The 23,867-nt window shown below is 44.8% G+C and overlaps 1 protein-coding gene across 8 annotated transcripts in view; it reads left to right on the forward strand.

Moving 5' to 3' along the window:
• The window catches only part of SIN3A (SIN3 transcription regulator family member A), a 70,891-nt gene that overhangs the window by 9,509 nt on the left and 37,515 nt on the right, over window positions 1-23,867 (forward strand). For 7 of the 8 annotated variants that reach the window (XM_083586247.1, XM_083586250.1, XM_083586252.1 and 4 more), the window contains 5 exons: window positions 16,892-17,113; window positions 17,702-17,878; window positions 20,345-20,451; window positions 22,048-22,336; window positions 22,901-23,149. In XM_083586247.1, coding sequence (XP_083442373.1) covers window positions 16,925-17,113; window positions 17,702-17,878; window positions 20,345-20,451; window positions 22,048-22,336; window positions 22,901-23,149 — 1,011 coding nt within the window. In that variant the 5' untranslated portion in view covers window positions 16,892-16,924. Of the gene's footprint in view, window positions 1-132; window positions 710-16,891; window positions 17,114-17,701; window positions 17,879-20,344; window positions 20,452-22,047; window positions 22,337-22,900; window positions 23,150-23,867 lie in introns of those variants that run through there. The other variant, XM_083586248.1, reaches the window with a different exon arrangement.

A 23,867-nucleotide genomic window follows, 5' to 3' on the forward strand; every position in this document is an offset into this window, starting at 1 on the left:
CTGGGCGCGCGCACGCGCGCTGACAAGACCCGTGGCGGGCGGGCGGGCGAAGGGGAGCGTGGTGCGCGCGCAGTGTGTGGAGGGGCGTGGCTTCGCGCCTGTGTCGCGCGCGCCATCCGTTGAAAGCGGGAGAGGGAGGGAGGATGGAGGGAGTGGAAGCGATTCGTTCGGTCATCGGCACTAAGGCGGTGTCGGCCCCTCTTCTTGTTCCCGCGCCGCCAATCCTAGGCGGTTCTGGCTGCCTGGCCCGCCCCCAAGTTTCCTCTTCCCGGCCGGCTCTCTTCAGTCTCCCCCCACCCTGCTTATTCGCGATGCATTGTGGCTCCGCCCCCTCGGGGAGGGGGGCGAGGGGCGCCGCCGGGTGGGCGGGGCCTCCCTCTCTCTCTCTCTCCGGTGGCGCTTCCGCGGCCACCGGCGCCGCCTCTGTTCCCCTTCCCCCCTCGGTAGTTTCGCCTAGGGTGATGCGGCCCCTCCTGCGGGCCGTGGTCGCTGCAGTCGGGAGTTTGGGTCCTTTAAAAATAAAATAAAATCAAAAATTATCACTCTTCCTGGAATTCTGCTTCACTTTCACGACGAAGAGGAGGAGAGCTGCTTGTCTTGCAAGCCTAGCCCCGATTACTTGGGAGTAAGACCAAGAGGACTCATTGTTATTAACATTATCATTACCATTTATTAAATTTGTATACCGCCCTTCATCCGTAGATCTCGGGTAGATAAAAACACAAAATGCTTTAAGAAATAGAACAGAACAAAACAATAATCCCCCCTCCCTTCCTGCAAGCACATTTAAAAGAATATAGGATGCTAGCCAGCCAAAGGCCTTTTTGAAGAGGAACTTTTTCACCTAAGCATAATGAAAATGCCAGACGAACCTCCCTGGGGAGAACATCCCAGGAATGTCGCTATCCTGATGGCTCACTTTCACTTCAGCTCCAATGCTCAGGAATGGAAGGCAGGGAAAGCTTGAGTGGATGAGGAAGCGTGGCTAAATGAATGGATGTATTTGCTTTTTCTTCTTGTCAGTGTGGGCACAAAGCTCTTCAACATGTGGCTGGTAAAAAACCTGGCTAGCAGCTCGGGAGCGCAGGAACAGCCACCCTTTCATTCCACGTGCCTGAGAAGCAGCTGCAGGAAGTAGTAGCTGCCTGGGCACCACCTCATGGCTTTCCAGGCGAGAGCTATGGCAGTCGTAAAAGCCCCCTTTAAAGGACCTTATCCGAGGTCATCAGGGTGAAGTTGGGCTGTTGCCAGAAGAGCGGATGGTGACAGACCCTGGAGGCCCCTTGTAATGCAACCAATCACTTTGAATCCTTCCTTAATCACTCAGTTCTTACACTGATGCCTTTTGTCCTCAGATGCCCGAGTGTGAACAGAGGCAGCACATTTTGCTTTTCCAGACACTGGGTTGTGCTTAAATGGGGTTCACTGCCATTAAATATGCTCTTTAAATAGAAAGTGTGCAATTTTTAAGAGTGGCTGTTTAAAAATAATGGTGTTTGTATTGTGGAATTTAGAGAGCAGCCAGCTGGCAGTTACTTTCCTCTATTTTAGGAATGCAATTGGATATCTAGAAGAGTTGGATATAAATAATACATAACTATTAAAATGATTTTTTTAAAGTGACTGTTTTTCCCTTTGAAAAAATTGCTGTGTAAGTTTCTAGATTTCTTCAAACCTTGTGTAAATATTTTACATGTTGTGTGCAATGTTATTGAATTTAATTTATTTATTCAGTTTTTTGCTGTCATGGATACAACCATGTCTCTCCACTTGAAGTGCAGTTATAGAAATACATCATACTAGTTCTCTTAAAGGTTCCATCGTATTCTATGCTATGGTTTCAGGGCAGAGTGGTTTTGTGCTTCTTTTACAGGGATGGAGAACCTGTGGATCTCTAGGTGTTCTTAACCATGCCAACTGAGGCTAATAGGAGTTGCAGTGCAACATCTGGAGGGCCACAGGTTCTCCATCCCTGCCAAAAGCATTTTGTCATTAGTTACCATTGGTTTGGTTTTGTGGGGGATGGAGGGATAGGTCAGCATAGGGTCAGGATATTAAACTTCTCAACTCAAATCTACATACGTGTTATACTCATTCATTTTATTAAAACTGCATCTTGCTTTCTTCAAGGAGCTCAATTTAGCATACAGTTTCCCTTGTCTTTCCTTCAGAACGTCCCTATGAGGTAAGTTAGGCTGAGTGAAAACGACAAGTCCGTAGTCACCTCTTGAACTTTACAGCTGAATTGGGGTTTGAAACTGGGTCTGTCCAGTCCTGTCCTACACTCTGACCACTCCACCACACTGGCTGGGAGTAATCCGCTGGGAGGAAGCTCCACTGAGCTCAGTTGGCCTTCTGAGTAGGCACATACAGGATTGTTGGGCATAGAATATCATTTTCATGTTGACATAAGTTCTGCATAGCCATATTTTATGTTTACTTCACTTCCATGCTTGAGTGGGCTTATAACAAAGCAGTAACAATAACATAAAGTCTTAGGACCTTATAATAAAAAAATATAGGGGAGTGGTGTTATAGGCGGTTTAGATCAGGGATCATGTGAAATTACTACTGGCCGTTATGTGGTCAGTTACACAAATGGTGTGCTACAATATCACCAAAAACATACAAACATAGTTTTATTGGAAACAGGAAATAAAATTCTTACTGTATGTTGATGCTTCTGATTTGTAAATCTCATGCCTCTATCTGCATTAATGAAATCTAGAGTGGTTTGTTGCTATGAGTGATATTGATTGTAAAAGTACTTCAGTGCAGCTGCATTAATATAACAGGGTTTGTGCTTTATAAACAAACTTGCTGACTCCTAGTGCAAAAGGCTAGGATTTAGACCTCTGAATATGTACTTGTGACTTTATCATGCAGAAATCTGAAGTTCTTTACTGATAATTCATTCTCAATAGCCCTATTCAGGCAGCCTATTGCCCGGTCTATTAATCACCCAAGGGAGACTGATGGGAATGAGCATGCTAGCTTCATGCCCCCCATCCTGTCATCAACTTGTGGACGGCAACTATGAAGCTGGGGACTTCTGTATCTCTGAAAATTCACGACAATTTTTAAAAATTATTACAGTGGTGCTTTGGTTTACGAACTTAATCCATTGTGGAAGTCGGTTCTTAAACCAAAGCATTCTTAAACCAAGGCGTGCTTTCCCATAGCAGCGGGGGACTCAATTTACAAATGGAACACACTCAACAGGAAGCAAAACATGTTCTTATTCCAAAGCAAAGTTCACAAACCAAAACACCTACTTCCAGGTTTTCAGCGTTCTTAATCAAAGTTGTTCATAAACTAAGCTGTTCTTAAATCAAGGTACCACGGTATTTGGAAAAACTGTGTTCTAAAATGCATTGGGACCCACAGCCTACATAAGTTGGTTTTGTCTACTTAAAAGTAATTAGATTTTTAAAAATTAAATTAAAACTTTACATTTTAAAAATTTAAAAAATTCAGATTTTACTTCAGTATAGCCGTACAGTGGTACCTCAGTTTTCGAATGTAATCCATTCCAGAAGACCTTTCAAGTTCTGAAACGTTCAAAAACCGAAAACTCAATAGCTGACAGCTAGGCCTCAGGATCTTACACGCAGTGGAAGCTGCGTGGCATGTTCGACTTTCAAAGCGTGTTCGAAAACCAAAGCATTTACTTCTGGGTTTATGGCATTTGAAAACCGAAATATTCAGCAATGGAGACGTTCGAAAACCGAGGTACCACTGTATTCCACAGTTATAAATGAGTGAAATGGTTATAAAAAATTGGTATGTTGCCTCTTGCCTTTACTTTGGTCATATCCAAGAGGGGATAAGGTAATTGCTGATGAATTGCTTATTATCAATTTCTTCCTTCAAGGATTCCACAGTGACATTTTATCCTTTTAACAACAACCTTCTGCGGTAGCTTGCAGGGGAGATAGTGATTCTTAGACTTTCCAGTAGGCTTCACAGCTAGAGCTTCAGGATAGAACAGGGATAGGGAAACTAAGGCCCGTGGGCCGGATGTGGCCCAATTGCCTTCTCAATCAGCGTGTTTTTACATGAGTAGAATGTTTCCTTTTATTTAAAATGCATCTCTGGGTTATTTGTGGGCATAGGAATCGTTCATCCTGCCCCCCCCATATAGTCTGGCCCACCACATGGTCTGAGGGATGGTGGACCAGCCCACGGCTGAAAAAGGTTGCTGACCCCTGGGATTGAGGCTGGTTGTCTTCATACTGGGCAGAAGGTGTATTACTGCTACTGACTGCTCTCAAAACCTAGTGCAGAGTGAAAAAAGAGCCCTTTCCCCTCCTTGCTGCCCTTTGGAACTTAGGCAAATTGTGGGATCCTTCTTAGCACTGGAGCTACTCACAAGCACGCTGCGAGCAGCCATTGCGTGTCTCCTAGCCTAAGGGTGGCAAAGGATGATGCTGACTCCTCCCTTTTCTTGATTCTTTTGCCTGTGTCAGAGGACAAGATTCAGAATGTTATTTAATTTTATTATGTTTCTGTTGCGCCCTTCCTCCAAAAATCTCAGGTACACGGTTATTTTCCCGCCACCACCAACTTAATCTTAATCTTCCCAACAACCCTGTCAGAGAATTAGGTTAATGTCACCTATTGAGCTTTATATCTGAGTGGCTTGAACCTGACACTTCACCATACAGGTTTATAGCTGTTTTTCTCCCCTACGTGGCATGAAGCACATTATTTGGTGGAGGAGAGTGGCCTCTCACTTCACAGACATAGGCAAATGCAGTTGCCAGGAAGAGGGCAATCTGGCACCTGCACCTGTAAAACCCTGGTGTATATCTTTTGAGTAGGAGGACATTGCCCTTGATTAATTTGTAAATGTTTGTGCCCTTATATTTGGATCAGTCTGAAATGCCTGTTAGGGAAATGGTCATTTTAAATAATAATAATAATAATAGTTTTTATTTATACCCTGCCCTCCCCAGCCAAGGCCAGGCTCAGGGCAGCTAACAAGTAATAATAAAAACAAGCTGAATGAATACAAACTTAAAAACAAGATTAAAATACAACATTAAAATATTGAAACATTAAAATGCAGCCTCATCACAGGAGGAGAAAGGAAAAGAAAGGGGGAGGGAATCAAATTGGCTCCTAGCCAAAGGCCAGGTGGAACAACTCTGTCTTACAGGCCCTGCGGAAAGAAATCAGATCCTGCAGGGCCCTGGTCTCATGAGGCAGAGCGTTCCACCAGGCCGGAGCCAGAGTTGAAAAGGCCCTGGCTCTGGTTGAAGCTAATCTAACTTCCTTAGGGCCCGGGACCACTAGGGTGTTGCTATTTATTGACCTTGAGGCTTTCCGTGGGGCATACTGGGAGAGGGGTCCCGTACGTACGAGGGTCCTAGGCCGTGAAGGGCTTTAAAGGTCAAAAGCAGCACCTTAAATCTGACCCTGTACTCCACCGGGAGCCAGTGCAGCTGGAAAAGCAGTGGGTGAATATGCTCCCATGGCAGGGACCCTGTGAGGAGCCTGATCAGGGAGTGTGCCTCATATGTGCTACTGTACTTTGCCAGACTATGGTGTCCTCTTAAAACTGTCCTTTTCTCCTTTCCATTTCTTACATATCTTTCTTCCTGAGTAGTGGTTTGAAATCAGTGGATAAAGTTCATTCTTTCTAGTGAGTGCAAATCATATGCAATGGGGAATGGAAAAAATCTGCTTTTGGCTGATGAAAAAGGTTTGATTTGTGTAATGATGACATTTGAATTTAAGCTAATTCCACCTGCTAATTGCTGATGCTACAATTCTTTTCCATGCTAAGGTTGGGGTGAGTTGTATTGCAAATGATGCTGGATATACTATGTTGTTCTATAACTGTGTGCCTTATCTCTATCTCTACATTTTAAGTATTAGAAGTTGATATTTTTAAAATTATGGTACTAAATCTTCTGGGTGAAATTTTACTCTTTGTTGTCTTAACTAGAAATTTGTGTTGTTCCTTTGAAAAACACAGTTGGTGGTTTGTTTGTTTGCTTGCTTGGTTGCTTGCTGTTTTTCATTTTCAAGCAATTCCCAAATCCCTGTTACAAGTTTGGGATCTACTTCTGAATGGTGACTATTACAGCAGCTGTCTGACCTTGCCTAACCTCTGGGCAAATCAACAGCATGTGTTCTAATGGATGCAGAAGGAGAGAGAGAGTGCGTGTCTTGGGGAACAATACATAGGAGCATCACTTCCTATAGTTAAGTGACCTAAATCTAATTAGCACTATCAACTGACATGTATGTATCTTCAGAGTTAATGGAAGGTTATGTATGTCAATAGTTTCCTTTAGCCTCCTGAGGCTTAGACCATGCAGATTAGGACAAAATTGTTTCAGTTGCTTGAAGGGATCTGGAATGAGAAACAGGAATATTTAGCATATGCGAAGCTTAGCATTCTTAGTGTTGAGCTTGTAGGTTCTGATTATGGTGCCACTGGTGGATGAATCCTGTGAGTTCTGCTTTTGGGACAGCAGCATTTTTCTATCCCTTCCTCGGTAGCCCCTTTGCCTCTTGAAAAATTGCTCCAGAGGGTTAGGAGATTCCCCAGAGCTGCATGAGAGGTAATTCATGAACAATGCAGAATGCACTGCTACTGAATCCCAGTTCTTTTGGTGAACAAAAGGCAGCCTTTAGTTCATGGAATGGTAGTTCAACTCTCAGCCACACACTGGGCTACTTTGATGTTATTGTCGTACTGAAAAGCTTGTTTTAATTTTAAATCCCCCTATTACATTGGCTCAAATTCTCATTGGCACTTTGGTTGAAAAAGGAAAATAAAGAGGATATGCCCTTTTATTTTAAAATGTAAAGCATATCACTTTCCAGAGATAAGCCACTTTGCATTGTTGAAATGTTCAAGCGGATTATATGTAAACAAGATAAATTGGCTAAAGTGAAGACGTTTGCAGAGACCAGTACAGCACAACCAGATCATCTGGAGGAAGGTGATTATGTTTTTGTCAGCATTTGATATTTGCTCTCTCTGAACCTCCCTATGTAGGGCTCAGATAGTGGCATTCTTTTTCTCCTTAACAATTATGATCTGCACAGGAAATAATAATAACGTGTAAAGAATTCTTGACAAGACCAGTATATGTTTGAGTAGGAAGCTGTATAATAGTAAATTTTCATTTATACCCCGCCCTCCCGGCCAGAGCCAGGCTCAGGGCGGCTAACACCAGTAAAATTACAATAAAAACGGGGGGGGGGACGCAACAATTTAAAATACAGGTTAAAAATACAATTTAAAATGCAGCTTCATTTTAATAATAGCCCATAGATCAAAACCATAAGGGGAGGGAAACATAAGGGTCAGACTGAGTCCAAACCAAAAGCTAGGCGGAACAGCTGTCTTGCAGGCCCTGCGGAAAGATGTCAAGTCCAGCAGGGCCCTAGTCTCTTGTGACAGAGTGTTCCACCGAGTTGGGGCCAGGACTGAAAAGGTCCTGGCCCTAGTTGAGCCCAATCTAACCACCTTGCGACTTAGGACCTCCAAAATGTTGTCATTTGTGGACCTTAAGGTCCTCTGCGGGGCATACCAGAAGAGGCGGTCCTGTAGGTCAAAACCAGCACCCTGTACACCACCGGGAGCCAGTGCAGTTGGTAAAGCACTGGATGAATGTGATCCCATGGAAAGGACTCCGTAAGGAGCCTCACCACAGCATTCTGCACCCACTGGAGTTTCTGGGTCAGCTTCAAGGGCAGCCCCGCGTAGGGTGAGTTACAATAATCAAGCCTGGAGGTGACCGTCACATGGATCACTGTGGCCAGATCAGGGCAAGAAAGGTAAGGGACCAATGCTTAATACGGCGGAGATGGGAAAATGCCACCTTTGCTGTGGCCGCAACCTGCGCCGCCATGGAAAGGGAGGCATCGAAGGTTACACCCAATCTCTTGACAGAAGGCACTGGTACTAATTGAGCCCCCGCAAGAGATGGGAGTTGGCCCCCCAACCCCATGTCGTCCCGACCCATCCAGAGGACTTCCGTCTTTGAAGGATTTAACTTCAACTGGCTCCCATGCAGCTTATCCAGCCACAGCTTCCAAGCATCAGGTCAGTGTGTCCGGGGCCGAGTCAGGGTGGCTGTCCATCAACAGATAAAGCTGGGTGTTATCAGCATATTGATGACAACCCAGCCCAAAGCTCCGGACAATCTAGGCAAGGGGCACATAAAGATATTGAAAAGCATCGGGGAAAGGATTGCACCCTGTGGGACTCCACACACCAAGGAGTGCCGCGGTAACAACTCCCTTCCTAGCGCCACCCTCTGTCCCTGACCTGAGATAAAGGAGCGCAGCCATTTTCGGACTGTGCTCTGAATCTCCATGTTGGCAAGGCGGTGATCCAAAAGTTTGTGATCGACCATGTCGAAGGCTGCTGACAGGTCTTAAGAGAATCAGCAGTCCTGACCCGCCTCAATCCAGCTATTTACGGAGATCATCTGTTAGGGCAACCAAAGCCGTCTCGGTCCTGTAACCAGGGCGAAAGCTGGACTGAAATGGGTCCAGAGCCGATGTTTCATCCAGAAACCTACCAAACTGTTCAGCAACCACTCTCTCTTTTTTTAAAAAAAAGATATTTATTGAAGTTTTCAAAAACTAGAGAAAAAACAAAAGAGAAATTAAAAAAAACCAAAACACATAGAATTTACATTCCTTACTTTCAATAACATATTTCCCTGACTTCCCCACACCTCCCCTTCTTGTATTCCAGTTCCAATTTTTAGTTCAGCAAGTTCTTATCCCCAAATTTTACCTTATTATATTCAATTCATTTTAGTTAACCAATTTTAACATAAACCTCAGTCTTTATACATCAGTACTTATTCTTAAAATCTTTTTCTAAGGTCGACCCCAATTCCCTTCCACAAATTCCCCATTTTTATATAAGTAGCAAAACAGAATAAAAAGAAACAAAGTATAGTTGTACACCCTTTGGATTCCCAAAGCCCCACCCCCCGCCTTTCCCGGTTTCGAACCCCAACAAATGTCCATCAGTCTATCTGCTGTCAGCCCGGTGACCTCACGTCCGAGGCTCTTAATTCTCTCTCAATTCCTCCCTGCCGGTTTTTTTTGATAGTCCTTTGTATTGGACACCAAATCTCGGAGAAGCTCTGTCCCAATAAGGTCCATGTTTCTTCCAGCCAGACCTCCATATTTAAAAGTGTAGCCCAAATCTTGTTTCTTACTTCTTTTAAGTCCAAATGTCCCAAAAACTCCAGCTTCCACTTTAGTCAAGTTTGTAATCCATAGGTCTTCAGATCTCCACATGAGGAGATCTCTCCATTCTTCATTCTTCAATTCAAACCAGATTTTCATCATCCCGTTCTTATTTTCCTTTATATCCATCTTAACAGGCCTCTGGCTCTCCTTAATCATATGCGGCATTGTAGCTCCTCCTTCCTTTCCCTCCAAATCATCATATATCTCTTTCCCCACTTTCTCAAATTTCTCAGGTTTCTTTTCTTGTTCAGCTGCAGAGATTTTTAGTTCAGCTACAACAACTTTTTGTTCAGATGCAAAGACTTGAGTTAAGTCCCTTCCAGATTCAGTAAGTTTATTTACTGTTTCATTCAATGTTGTGACATTTGTAGCCAAAACATTACTTTGTTCTTGTAACTTTCCCAAGAGAAAGAAAACCCTCTCCAGTTCAGTCAGTATTTTTCCACTTGCAGCCATTCTTGTAATGTCCCTGAACCCCCTCTAGAGGAGTTCTGGTTACTTAGTATTCCTTCCAGTTCCAACCCAAAAGTCAAATTAGCTTTTTCTTCTTTGTTTTCAACAATTTATTACCAGATTGTAACAAATATAACCAGCAAAGACAACAGAAACAAAGTTCTCTCTCTCTTTTTTTCCCCAGCTTTGACAGCTAGTTTGACAGCTGTCAAAATCTTCTATGTCTCTTCAACAGGCTTTCTCACGGATCGCTCCTGGGTCCTGGGGGGGGGGTGACAGTTCCGCTCTCAAAGTTAACTCTTATCCTCCAGCAAAATCACTTATACTGCCAAAACGTGAAATTAATTGCTTTTATCCACTAAGGAAGAAGGTGTTCTCTCAACCTTAGTTATCTAGTCCTTGCTTTAAGATGTTTACAAGGCGGGGAGACAGACTTCCTCTTTGCGCCTTCCCCGATCGTGCCTAATCCAAAAGAAAAATTTTCCCTCTTATAAGTCCAATTTCCGTATTACTCACGGGTTGTTACTTTTAGTCCAAATGTTCAAAGGAAGAAGTCAGCGCTCTCTGACCATGGCATGCGGCTTCACTCTGTAGGGGAAGCAGTCGACTCTCAGCACCGCGCCGCTCCCCGTCCCCCGTTCCGAAGCCTTTAAAAAGGCTCCTTCGCGGGTTGGGGGGCGCAAATGGTGCCCGCCGAGTCACCAGGTCCACAGGCTTCAGCGCCTGTGGTTTCTGAGGGTCCCCGCGTCGCCACCGCGGCAGGACCCGTCCCCTACTGAGCCGATTCCCTCCGGAACTCGGAGGGAATCCACCATTAGGCGATGGCGCTAACCCGGAAGTCCGGCAACCACTCTCTCAATTACCAGGTACGGAAGATTCAAAACCAGGCGGTAATTGGATAGATCTAAAGGATCTAGAGATGTTTTCTTTAAGAGCGGATGCAACACTGCTTCCTTCAACTCCCCTGGGAAAGTCCCCTGATTGGGACTGATTGATGATCTCACCCCAGGTGGGCCCGCACCTCGTCTGGACATGCTCTAATCAGCCAGGATGGGCACAGGGCAAGTGGTGGGCCTTCCAGCTCGAAGGAATATGTCTACATCGGCAGGGAGTATCCGATCAAAGTGGTCCAATACTGGACCTGGGGACAGTCGAGGGGCCTCCAGTTCTGTTACTGTATCCAAATTGACAGGGAGGTCACGGTGGAGCAGCAAGACTTTCTCTGCAAAAAAGCTCGCAAATGCCTCACAGCTATGGGTCAAATTCGTATTTATATTTGGGTGTTCCTCTAGGGTTGTTAAAGACCTAATTATTCTAAAAAGTTGCGCCTGGCGAGAGCTAGTGGATGGAAGCTGAGAAGTAAAACGTCTTTGCAGCTTTCACTGCCATCTCATAGGCTTTCATAAACGTCCTATAAGATGTTCTTGAGGCTCTGTCGCGAGCACGCCGCCATACTCGCTCTAGCCGTCTGAGGTCCCGCTTCATTTTCCGGAGCTCCTCGGTAAACCAGGGGGTTTCAGCGGGGTCACAGAGGGCGCTTAGGTGTGAACTCATTGATGGCCACCAAGAGCCAGTTATTCTAGTTCTCAACAAGCTCGTCTAGTGAGCCGCTGGGGGAGCAGGGTCCCGCAAGGCCTGACGAAATCCATCAGGATCCATCAGTTTTCGCGGCTGAGCCCAAATAGGCTCACGACTCAAGCGGGGTGGGGGCGGGAAGTCAATCCTGGCTTTCAGAGCATAGTGATCAGACCATGGCACTTCCACAAGTCAGGACGTGATCACATCTATACCCGCACCAAAAATCAAATCCAGCGTGTGGCCTGTTGGTGTGGGACCCAAAACAAACTGGGAGAGCCCTAGTGTCGCCATGGAAGACACCAGGTCCAGAGCCCGTGAGGAGGGGGGTGGCATCAGTATGGACGTTGAAGTCACCCAAAACCAGTAGGTTAAGGAACTTCAAGGCCCAGCCTGCTGCCACATCCAACAGGCCTGACAGGGTGGCTGCTGGTGTGCTAGGTGGTCGGTACACCAGCCAGACAGCCAAGCTCTCCTTGGTGCCCCACACTAGGCCAACACATTCAATGCTGGAGATTGGAGGTGATGGTACAGCCCTGAAAGAGCGATTCTCCCGGATTAACAACGCTACCCCTCCCCCCCCGACCCACAGTCCGCGATTGGTGGAGGACGGAGAAACCTGGTGGTGTCATCTCATGCAAGGTGACTACTTCACCTTCGCACACCCAGGTCTCCGTCACGCACACCACGTCAACCCCTTGCGAGATAAAGAAGTCTCGCAAGGTGGCGGTTTTATTACCTATGGCCAATGACGGAAGTGGGTAATCCCTGCTCACCCTACCCACGTCCCTTGGGATGGGGCATAGATTGGAAGGGGTTCGAGGATCACTGCATCTCAAAACCCTTCGCCGATAATATCTACCCCCCACCGCCATTCCTCCCATGCCCTTCGATGGTGGCAATCCCAGCCCCCACGCTAGCCTCCCCTGTAAAGAAATGATATCCCCTCACTGACATAACATCCCTGGACCAAGTCTCCCAAATCGAAAAGGTATGATATTGAGAACTGCAGGTATGAACTGCAGAGCTTGATCAAAGTCAATATGACTTGCAGAGCTTGATCAAATGAAGTTCTAGTAGAATAGACAATTCCAGTAGAACTCCAATAGACAAGAATCAAATAAATATATTCCATAACGGAGTGAATATTGTCTCTAATTTTTGTCATTTAGGGAGATTGTGTAGAAAGAAAAACAAACGTTCATAAATATTTTCAAGAGGAAAATTAATTATGGAAACTGAAATCTCCATTGTGGAAAGCTTTTAAAAAATAGGGTAGAATACAGTGGTACCTCGGGTTAAATACACTTCAGGTTACATACGCTTCAGGTTACAGACTCCGCTAATCCAGAAATAGTGCTTCAGGTCAAGAACTTTGCTTCAGGATGAGAACAGAAATCATGCTCTGGCGGTGCAGCGGTACCAGGAGACCCCATTAGCTAAAGTGGTGCTTCAGGTTAAGAACAGTTTCAGGTTAAGAACGGACCTCCGGAACGGATTAAGTACTTAACCCAAGGTACCACTGTATGTTATTTCTGATGACTTATTTAATCATCATCCATAGGTTAGGCAACAAACTGGAGGATCTCTGGTTTTTGTGGTTCTGCCTTGCACATGATACACATCCCATCATTTTTGGGGACAGATTTGTTGCAGAAGGCAAGATATTAAAAGATGGACATCATCACTGTGTTTTATGTCCACCACTTCCTTTCTGTGCTGGCTGGGCCTGATGTTGCCCAAACCATCCAGAGGGCACCAGTTTGGGGAAGATTCCTTTCAAGTGTCACTCAACAGAACTGATATGTTGACTCACTGATATAATAGCTCACAACCATGAATGAGCCTTTTTATTGCCTTTCTGAAATACCATGAAATATTAGGTAGCCTTAGAGCACCCTTGCAAATAATTCTTAAAAGGTGCAAAGCTATCATATTTAACTTGTCATTAGTGGCTTTAAGGGCAAAAAAACTAAAAGCACCCAGCTTTTGTAAAAACATCTCTACTTTGTTACCTGAGTGTATGTATAGCTGAAGTGGCTCGTGTAGCACAGTTATTGAATGGGGAAGCCTGGGACATTCCCAGTTGGTGGAACCCTCTTAGGTGGTCTTAGGCAAGCCAACATTCTCTTCACCTCAGCCCCACATCTCCCATATGAGAAGACTGGCATTTGCCTACCTTACAGGATTGTGGTAAGGATCAGGGAGGTAATGCATGTGAAGCTCTTTGAAATGAAGCTGCATTATTCTGCAAGCCTGCCTTAAACTGCCTAAATGATCCACAGGTGACACCTGGGGTATGATAAGGGGGAGAATTTAGATCCCTGGAGTGAACTATTGTATGGCATTGCTCTTGTTGTGAAAAGGATGTCACAGTCAACATTCAGCATTCACATTGTTGGAAAAAGTAGCTAGGAGACAGCTCCAAGTATCCACTACTGCAGTCCAGTTGGGCCTCTGGCCCTAACCTTTATCTTTGTATGGCTATTTTTGTTTTTTTAATTTGTCGCATTCTCCTCTTTTTCTTCATTTTCCTTTTCAAAGTTTTTGTCTGGATAACAATTCATTCCTCACTGATGTTTATAAGTGGCCACATAATCTGGTCATCCTTGGGAAGAAACAATCTCATTTAGACTAGCAGGTAAGGGAGGTGTAAAAAAAAGTTGGTCCTCTGTGCCTTTCAGAGCCAGAATGGCTAGCTGGGCATCATGTGGATAGCAGACTACAATGGTTCTGTGGACTAGTTGCCTTGTGAACATATTTTCCTTTTCCCAGGCAACCAGTGTTCGAAATTAACCAGTTGCCAGTCGCTTTCTGCAACTCAGGAGTGCTCCCTTGTGGCCAAGTTGAGATTTGCAGTCACATGGTTTGCACATGGTGCAGAGAACTCTTCTGGCTGGGCAGGAGATGCCTTCCAGGACGCTTGTTGATGTCTTTTCCATTGTTGTACAATTTGCATAAGAAGCTCTTTCACACAGTTAAATAGATTGCTTCTCTTGGGGGGGGCAGAAAGGGAGAGCTGGCCGATCCCACCCCTTCAGCCTTTCTGTGAGACTGCAAGTTATGGACAGTTAAATAGGTTTTACTCAGGGCCTTAGAAAAAAGGTGCCATGAAGCTGTTAAAGCAAGTGCCACGCTTTTAACCAGTGCCTTTTTTCTAGGGGGGGAAAGGTGCTTGTACTGCATACCCTTGACAGAAAAAGGACTGGTTTTTATTGTGGGGCTTCTGCTGCTGATTCCTGAGCTGGCTGATTATTTAAGGAGTTTCTAATGGTGATCTTGCTTCTCAGAAGTGAAATGACTCTAGCAGTTAAGCAGTGCCTCTTTAATTGCTTTGCCTTTCATTTTTTCCCATAATAATATTTTTGCTGGCTCGCTTGGAAGGTTTGCCCCCTTTATTTGGATTCTGCTGCATCATTTTCTTTTCTAGGAATGCATATTGAGCATGGGGGTGGGGAGAGCAGAGCTGGCCTAAGGAAGGTGGGCCCCCTCTACACGGCCAGGTTGTGTTGGGGAAGGGGGATAAGGGGGTGGAGGGGGAAGCTTCACCTGACACAGGGAGAATAGGAGGAGTAGGCGGCAACTGGAGCACTCCTGGAGCTGCCTTGTGGGGCGAGAGGGTTACAGGGTTCTTTGGAGCTGCGGTAGCACTGACACCAATGTTTGGAAGCTGCAGGAGCTGCTTAAGAAGTTGGAGCAGCAAAACGAGCAGCTAGGTCTGCATTTGCAGCGCTGGTGGGGCTCCAGGCAACAGCCCCCAAAGGCTCCTCGGCAGCATCCCCAGCAGAGCAATCTCGGGTGTCTGCACCCTCTTGCTGCAACCGTCCGCATCCCGCTGTTGCCTGTCACCACAAGGAGCAGCCCTCTACTTCCAGGGCTCAAAAGTCACTGCCTTGGCCCCAACAAAACTGGACCCAGGTGGCCTTTGCGGAGCTGCTAAAGCCCAGTGAGCTGGACTGGCTGGCTGGATGTGGGGAATCACTTGGCTTGTGCAGCACTTCTGGTGCCATGTTACCCTGCGGACCAGGTGATTCGCAGAGCAGTGCAGCAGCAAAAGAGGCGTATCTTTTGGTGCGCTGCTGCCCCGCAGACCAACTGACTGACGTGGCATTGCAGCTACACCAGTCAGGTGGAAATGTTAGGCACCAAACATGGCGCCTGGACATCTCCACTGACTCGTTAAAGGCCGGTTGTCAGTCGCAAAATGTAACCAGCGCCTGGCTAATTTTGAACGCTGAGTCCAAGTAGAATAAATATTCTTATATCTTGAAATAGATATGAGAACCATTTTTGTCTTGTTCTTGGTTCTGGTCCTGTGACAGTGAGTGAGATTTACCTGCTTTTTGAACCCAACTCTGCAGCATGAGGCAGAACGCCTTTCTATTCCTTCCTGGAGATGAGTTAGCAAAGTTTGCTGATGACACCAAGTTGTTCAGGGTAGTTTTGAACAAAAAGAGGCTGTAAATCGCTCCAAAGGGATCTCTGCAAACTGGGTGAATGAGTATTAAAATGATAAATCTGATGCAGTGTTAATAAGTGTAAGGGGATGCACGCAAGGGGCAACATATCCTAACATTACATATATGCTATTGAGGGCTGAGCTGGTGGTGCCCTACCATTATAGGGTCATAGGGCCCAATGAAGATGTTGACCCAGGTTGTGGCAGCGGTAAAAATGGGGAATTATATTTTTGGGATCATCAGGGAAAGGATTGGAAACAGAACTGGAAATATCACAATGGCCTTATACAAGCCTATGGTGCAGCTGCACTTGAAATATTGTGTACAATCCTGGTTACCACAACTCTTAAAGGATATTATGATGCTGGAATTCAAATCCTCACTCAGCCATGAAATTCACTAGTTGTTATTGTCCCACACGTGCCTAAATTTCAGTCCCACTGTGCTCTCTTTATGATCTGTTTTGCTATGGCTCCTAGCTTTTATATCTCAGTTTCTAACACTGCAGACAACCCTTGTGAAGTAGATTAATATTTGCAAACAAAAACACTTAAGGAAACTTTTAAAAAGCAGGTTAACCTGAGAAATAGGTTAGGCTAAAAGAGTGGTCTGCCAAAGGCCATTCAGAAGAACTTTGCTAACTCAGCTTGGATTGAAACTGGTCTTTCTTCCGGTGGGGTGGGGTGGGGGTGGATTAGGATCCGCACAAGCAGATATGGTAGCATTTATCTTGTATATGGTGCTTTAGTTCTATAGTTTGGCATAACTGCACTCATGAAGCCATCCAGTTTCTGTCAAGTTTATCATGATACATTTAAGGTGAAACTAAAATGTAATGTTTGTCCACCTATAAATCTTCAGTCTAGTCACATTATACCCTCTAAACTCGTGTTTCCCAAACTTTGGTCTCCAGCTGTGTTGGGACTACAATTCCCAGCAACCCTGACCCCACTGGTCCTGCTCGTGAGAGATGATGAGAGTTGTAGTCTAAAAACAGCTGAGACCCAAGTTTGGGAAACACTGCTCTAAATTCCTACAAAGAGCAGCCTTTGTTTAAATGCATAACTAGAATCTTTGTTGTTTTGTCTCCTTGATTTTGAAATACAATTTTTACTGTTAAGGTTGACAATTCGTTGCTTCTATTTGTCCATTCCTCTTTCTAACAGGTTTTATAGTGCTTTCCTGAGCATGAATTCAGAATGAAGCGGCGATTGGATGAACAGGAGTCACCTGTGTACGCGTCACAGCAGAGACGTATCGCCAGCAACACAGAACCATTCCAACACCAGCATCGTGTTCTTGCTCCAGCACCTCCTGTATATGAATCTGTTTCGGAGACCATGCAATCTGCTACTGGGATACAGTACTCTGTAACACCCAGCTACCAGGTAGAATTGCTGTCATGTTTTTTAACCTTATGTCCTCTCAGGAAGTTCATCAATCTTCATTGCTCTGTGGGCAAACAATAACATAACAATAAAGAGCATGTTTTCTCTCTCCTCCACCTCCCAGTGTGTGAGACTCGAGCCTCCTTCCCTTGGAAATAGATACAGTCTTGAGGCCCATCATTTAACAGTGCAATCCTCAGCATGTTCGTTTGGAAGTAAATCTCTTGGTCAAGCTGGTACTGTCAGTAATGGGGATGGGTGTATCAGTTTAAATAGGTGAGAGGGTTCTAGCCATGCTCCTCCTGTGCCCAACTGTGGGGACTCTGCACAGGGATGCACCATTGTTGTTCAGACATGTCACTCCAGGCCAGGCTTAGCTTTCTCAAAGGAGCACTTGAAAGCAAAGCTCTAGGCTGGACAACCAAAGATGCTTCAGCAATATGAGTTCATTTTTTGCCACAGATGTTGCTTTGATGGAAGTTATTTGGAGTCATCATTCCCAGGTGACCTCCAGAGCAATTGTTTGGAGATACCCATGCTGGCATAAGGCTTAACTCTAGTGGCTTGTCTTTATTCTCTCCTTTCCAGGTGTCCACTGTGCCACAGAGCTCCAGCAGTCATGGGCCCACTCTCGCAACTGCCCATAGTGGGCATCACCATCCCAACCCACCCCAGCCTCATGGCAGCCAAGTGGTGCAGAGTCATGCTCACCCAACTCCCCCTGCACCACCAGTGCAGGGGCAGCAACAGTTCCAGAGGCTGAAGGTAAGGTCTGAGGTAGATTAACTTGGTTTCATTTAACCTTTCTTCAGAGAAGCACAGACTGCTTGGGGAAATGAGAAAGTTACGCTGTTAGCTCAAGTGGATATCCACTTACTTGATTGCAAGTTGCTTTGGGTTGCCGTTGGCAACATAAAACAATTAACATATTGTATAAAAATGTAAAATAAAGTGTTGTATGGCTGCGGGCTTTTAGAACTTTTAGGTCAGGGGTCAGCAAACTTTTTCAGCAGGGGGCTGGTCACTGTCCCTTAGACCTTGTGGGGGGCCGGACTGTATTTTGAGGGGGGAAATGAACGAATTCCCATGGCCCAAAAATAACCCAGAGATGCATTTTAAATAAAAGCACACATTCTACTCATGTAAAAACACGCTGATTCCTGGACCGTCCGTGGGCCAGATTTAGAAGGCAATTGGGCCGGATCTGGGCCCCGGGCCTTAGTTTGCCTACCCATGAAGTAGGAGAATCCTGGTTTTATCTAGGGGATGGTATGCAGTTTTTGTATGAGTCTTTGCTAGCAGCTTTTGGAATAACTAATCAAGGTTTGTTTTTGTGCCTTGCTGCAAACCTGACCAGATAAGCTATAGTGGTGTACATTGAGGAATAGCAGAAATAAGATACATACCCTGTTTTATCAATAGTTTAGTAACACTGAAGAACTTGAACTGTACTGTTATGGTTTTCTCTCTTCTTCTTACATTGATGTTAATCTAACTGCATGGATCTCATATCTTGGGTGTTAAAGGCTTTCTTTCCCACTGCCACCCCTACATAAAGGTCAGCAACAGAGGGGGAGGCAGAAGTCAAACAGCATTTAAGTCAGTGATGGAGGGGCTGTGACACTCCCTCCCCCAAGCTCTTGTTGGACTCCAGTTCACATCAGCCTTAGTCACCACACTAGTGGTCAGGCATAATGGGAGTTGTATGTCAGAAACAATTGGATGGCCACAGGTTCCCAATCTTTTGGTTAAGGCCACTTGCTGTCCCACTAAAATTTTGTGCAGGCCTAGGACGTTTTGATTTCTTGCGTGTTCACCTGGACAAATTATTGTATTTATATACCACATTTTTCTTTCAACAAGCTCAAGGTGGTGTACATGGTTTTCTGCCTCCCTATTTCACCCTCACAACAACCCTGTGAGGTAGGTTAGGTTAGGTTAGGAGATGGTGTTGGGCCCAAGGTCTCCCAGGGAGCTTTATGGTTGTCCTTGGCCAAGGAGGGCATGTCCCTGACAAGGGGATGTGTGAACTCTGATAGCCTCTGATCATCTCTTCTATAGGTTGTTTTGTTATGCTGTATTCAATACTAGTCCTACTCAAAGTAAACCCTCTGAAATTAATGAACTTAAGACAGTTCTTTTCATTAACTTTTATTCTGAGTAAGGCTGACTTTACATACATCCTATTTCTTATATGTATGTAAATATCTACTTTTGGGGGGTGTTTCTTTGTCCTGTACTTGTTTTCTGCTGCAGCATGTGCTGTTGCCACTGTCAGGCTCAGTGAGTATTACTTTGTGAAAGTATCTCTGGTATAGCTCTTGGCTGTGGCCAAGAAATGGCCTGCGGGGGGCGGGGAGAGAAGCCCTCTGAGGCGTGTTTCTCCATTTTTTAAAAGGAATTTGCCAACCAGCAATTGTGCCTTGGTTGTCGAACAAAAAAGTGAACAAAAGTTTCTATCATTGAACTCAGGAAAACTGTTACGTAAGTCTGAGGAAAGAGCACATGCATAGCCCAGCTGTTGCAGAAAAAAAAACTTTTTAAAAAATAGGTTTTCACTCAGGCTGAAATATTGCTTAAATAACCAGCCTGAAGAGTGGCTGTGGTACAGTATATTGTTTTTCTGCACAGCACCCTGCTTATGAAGGGTTTGCAATTTCAGGCTTGTCCACTAGACATTTGTTTAAAAGCCTGCTTGGGAGCCCTGGATCCATCACTCTTCTGGGCGCTCTTATCCAACCCTTTGTAATTTGTAAATTTCCCCGGAAAGCAAAAGCAAAATGCACATCACAAAACGGCCACACCGATCACAACGTAAAACAAGAAAGTAGTGTCAGGTCCCTTACTGTGCCCCTCCTTGGAACTTTGCCTTGGGCTGCAGTAGCACTATTCACTTCTTGAGAGGACTGTTGTGTTGCATGACAAGAGATGTGAAGCTCCAGAAAGGCCACCCCCCCCAAAAAAAAAAAAATTGTAGAAGTGTGGGACAGACTATTCTCCTCCACTCTTCCCAGTTCTCTGTTTTCCCCCAGGCCTTTATATCTCTTATGTACGGCTGGGCTTCACAGAAGAGAGAGCTATACACAGTGCAGAATTGCTTTCTGGTGGAAGAATAAGTTTTGCTTAACTGCTTTTTTGTATCTCAGGGGTTGCATTCCCTGTGCATGTGCAAGAATGGAGATAAAATGGTGACAGAAAGACATGTTCCTAAGTTGCTTTTGTTGGTCCTAGGTGGAAGATGCCCTCTCCTACCTTGACCAAGTGAAGCTGCAATTTGGCAGCCAGCCTCAAGTCTACAACGACTTCTTGGACATCATGAAGGAGTTTAAATCTCAAAGGTGCGAACCTGCTGTGTGCTTTATTTTAACAGATGCTTCTTTGGGCCATGTAGTATTTCACTAGTAAGGTCAAAATCAAATACCTGACAATATCACACATTTGAATCTTTCCCTTTGTCTGCCCTAAATTCACCACAGTCCTATCTTGCCTACTGTTTTTTTCTTGTGCTTGTTTTCATAATTCTGCTCGCAGCCAAACTTCCTTTTTTAGCCCCTGATCTGGTTAGAACCCCTCATGCCTAACACCCCCATCTATAGTGGGCCCCAAAAAAGCAAAGTTTGCTCTTAAGTATGCCTTATCCAAGGTCCAAATCATAGTCTGGATGGGCTTGATATAGCAAAGTTGCTGAAACTGGTAGGGCCTGAGCATGCTTAGTGTCTTGATAGGAGGCTGTCTGAATACATAGGAAGAGAATCAATAGCAGCCATAGGAAAACACAAGTAAAATGTGAAAAAGTGGCTGCATCACTAGATATGGTTCTCAATGTATTTTGAGAAAACTCCTCTTTCAGGGAGAGGCTTTTATGCTTCATGTTCACTTCTGCAGCTGCCTTTTTTGCTTTTGAAGACTCACTTGGAACCTGTCTCATCGACTTCCACTGTGGAAGAAATGCACGTAACAAAATTAAGAAGTCCATGATTTACTTTCTGATGTTGCACTTTAAAAAGAAAAAAAATGAATTTTTATTAGATTTTTTAATATACCCAAAGAAAAATAAAGCAAACAGGAGTTGCCAAAGTATCAAAATAAAAAGGAAATGATAAATACTACCAACAGCCACTTAACTTGTCATTGCAGATTTGATACTTGTATAAAGATTGTTTCTTGGGGGAAGGGGAAAGAAGTAGGTGCTTTTGGGGGGCAGAAAAAGAAAATACAATCCCTGAGAACTCTTCTTTCTCACCCCCTCCCCCATGAGATTTAGAATCTTGAGTTTTAGCAATAGATTATCAGACAAACTTGTCCTGTTCACCTTTTTGCTTATTGTGAAATGCCCATGCCTATATATTTTCTTTATTTATATTAAATATTATCTGCCTTTCATTAAAAAAATTCCAAAGTGTTAATAAAATCAATTCATAAAACAAATAAATTCAATTTGTAACCAGCAAATAAGCATTAAAAATAAAGCTAAAAACAGAACAAACAATTCCAAAACCCATCTACAGTATAAATGCCTGGACAAATAGGACGGTCTTCATCAGGCTCTGACAGCTTGTGATATCATGCCAGGTGGGCCTCCTGATGAGGGGCATTCCACAGTTGAGGTGACACCATAGGTAAGGCGCTCTTCTTTATAGAAGCATGACATATTTCTGCTAAAGAGGGTAGTTGAAGCAGAACCATTCCAGAAGTTCTTCAGGCGTGGGCAGGCTGGAAAGGAAAGAGGTGCTTGTTCAAGAATTTGGTTACTTTTATTTCCCCAAGCAGCATGTTTTGTTGGCAGCTTGCCTGCCTTATTTTCTGCTAGTAGCTATAATGGGGGATGTGTGTTAACAGCATTCTCTAAATGTAGTGCTATGCATGTCTGAAATGTGTCAAATCCACAGAGGAGACCTGATCTCTCTCTTCCTCCTTGTCTTTTGATTTCACAGCATTGATACTCCAGGAGTGATTAGCCGGGTGTCTCAGCTGTTCAAAGGCCATCCTGATTTGATTATGGGTTTCAACACTTTCTTGCCTCCTGGCTACAAAATTGAAGTGCAGACTAATGACATGGTGAATGTAACGACACCAGGGCAGGTTCATCAGATCCCGACCCACGGCCTCCAGCCCCAGCCTCAGCCCCAGCCCCAGCCCCAGCATCAGTCTCAGCCATCAGCACAGTCTGCCCCAGCCCCAGCACAGCCAGCACCACAGCCGACACCTGCCAAGATCAGCAAGGTAACCTCAAATGAAACAGGTAGTCTCTAGCTTAGAAGTAGGGACACCTGTGGTTTCCAGACAGAGAAAGCCCTCTCAAGGGACAAAGTGAGGTTGATTTGGGGTTTTGTCAAGGAGGCATGTTGCCAAAGTGGAGAGTCAGAGACAGATATCTGACCTTTGGGGCACAATCTGTGCAAGAATCACTGCACGAGCACAATATCTGTTTGGAATTTCCCTCTTCAGACACAAAAATTTCTGGGCCAACCAAGCTTCTGCAGCTCTGTTTTGTTAGCATACCATAGTTGGTGTTGTGTAAATGATCTAGCTAGGTGGATTCACAAGGGAATAGCACTGCCTTTGGGAAAGGAGTTGAAGTAGATGAGCGTCTCGTTCCTTTCATCTCTATATTGCTGCATGGTTATTCTGGGCAAGCTCTGTATCATCCTGAGGTAATAATATGTTTTGCCGTTTGTTTTGCTTTTGAGCATAGTCAAGCAGCACTCTGGAGGGCTAACTAAGGGCTCACTCAATACGTGGCTGTTCAGGAACCAGTGTAACCCAGTGTCTGCTTTTCATTCCCAGCCATCCCAGCTACAGACACATACACCAACCAGCCAGCAGACTCCCCCAATCCCCTATGCATCCCCTCGCTCTCCACCAGTCCAGCCCCATGCACCTGTGACAATCTCTCTTGGATCCACACCATCCCTCCAGAATAACCAGCCGGTTGAGTTTAATCATGCAATCAACTACGTCAATAAGATCAAGAATCGTTTCCAGGGACAGCCAGACATTTACAAGGCTTTCTTGGAGATCCTCCATACCTATCAGGTGAGTGGGCAACTGCACAAGTCTTAATGACACCCTTTTCCTTTTCAATATTCACTTTTATATAGAAGAAAAGAGTGGCTTGTCAAGCAAAGCAGGAAAAGGTGATTACTGGGTGCAGTGCTATTTTTCTAGAAAAAGAGGTACCGGAACTCACCCTGAACACAGTGCTATTTTTCGAGAAAAAGAGGTACCGGAACTCACCCTGAACGCGCCCACCTGAGAGGTGCCAGAACTCAGTTCCGGCAAGTTCTGCCTAAAAAAAGTCCTGACTGGGTGAAGCATAACAAGTAGTAAATCCCCAGCCAGTTGACACCAGCTCAGTTTTGCTTCAAACCTACCTGCTTCAAACCTTCAAGCTTGCAAAAATATATCATTTGCCGGATAATAAATGTTGGAAATGTAAAGAAAATGAAGGTACGTTCTTTCACCTTTGGTGGACGTGCCCAAAGATTAAGGCTTTCTGGGAGATGATATATAATGAAATGAAAAAGGTATTTAAATATACCTTCCTGAAGAAACCAGAGGCCTTTCTCCTGGGTATAGTCGGCCAATTGGTGCCAAAGAAGGATAGAACTTTCTTTATGTATGCAACAACAGCAGCAAGAATACTTATTGCAAAGTATAGGAAGACACAAGATCTACCCACCCTGGAAGAGTGGCAGATGAAGGTGATGGATTATATGGAATTGGCGGAAATGACTGGCAGAATCCGTGACCT

The sequence above is a fragment of the Podarcis filfolensis genome, assembly GCF_964270895.1.
Source record: "Podarcis filfolensis genome assembly, chromosome: 14".
In the NCBI taxonomy this organism is placed as follows: Eukaryota; Metazoa; Chordata; class Lepidosauria; order Squamata; family Lacertidae; genus Podarcis; species Podarcis filfolensis.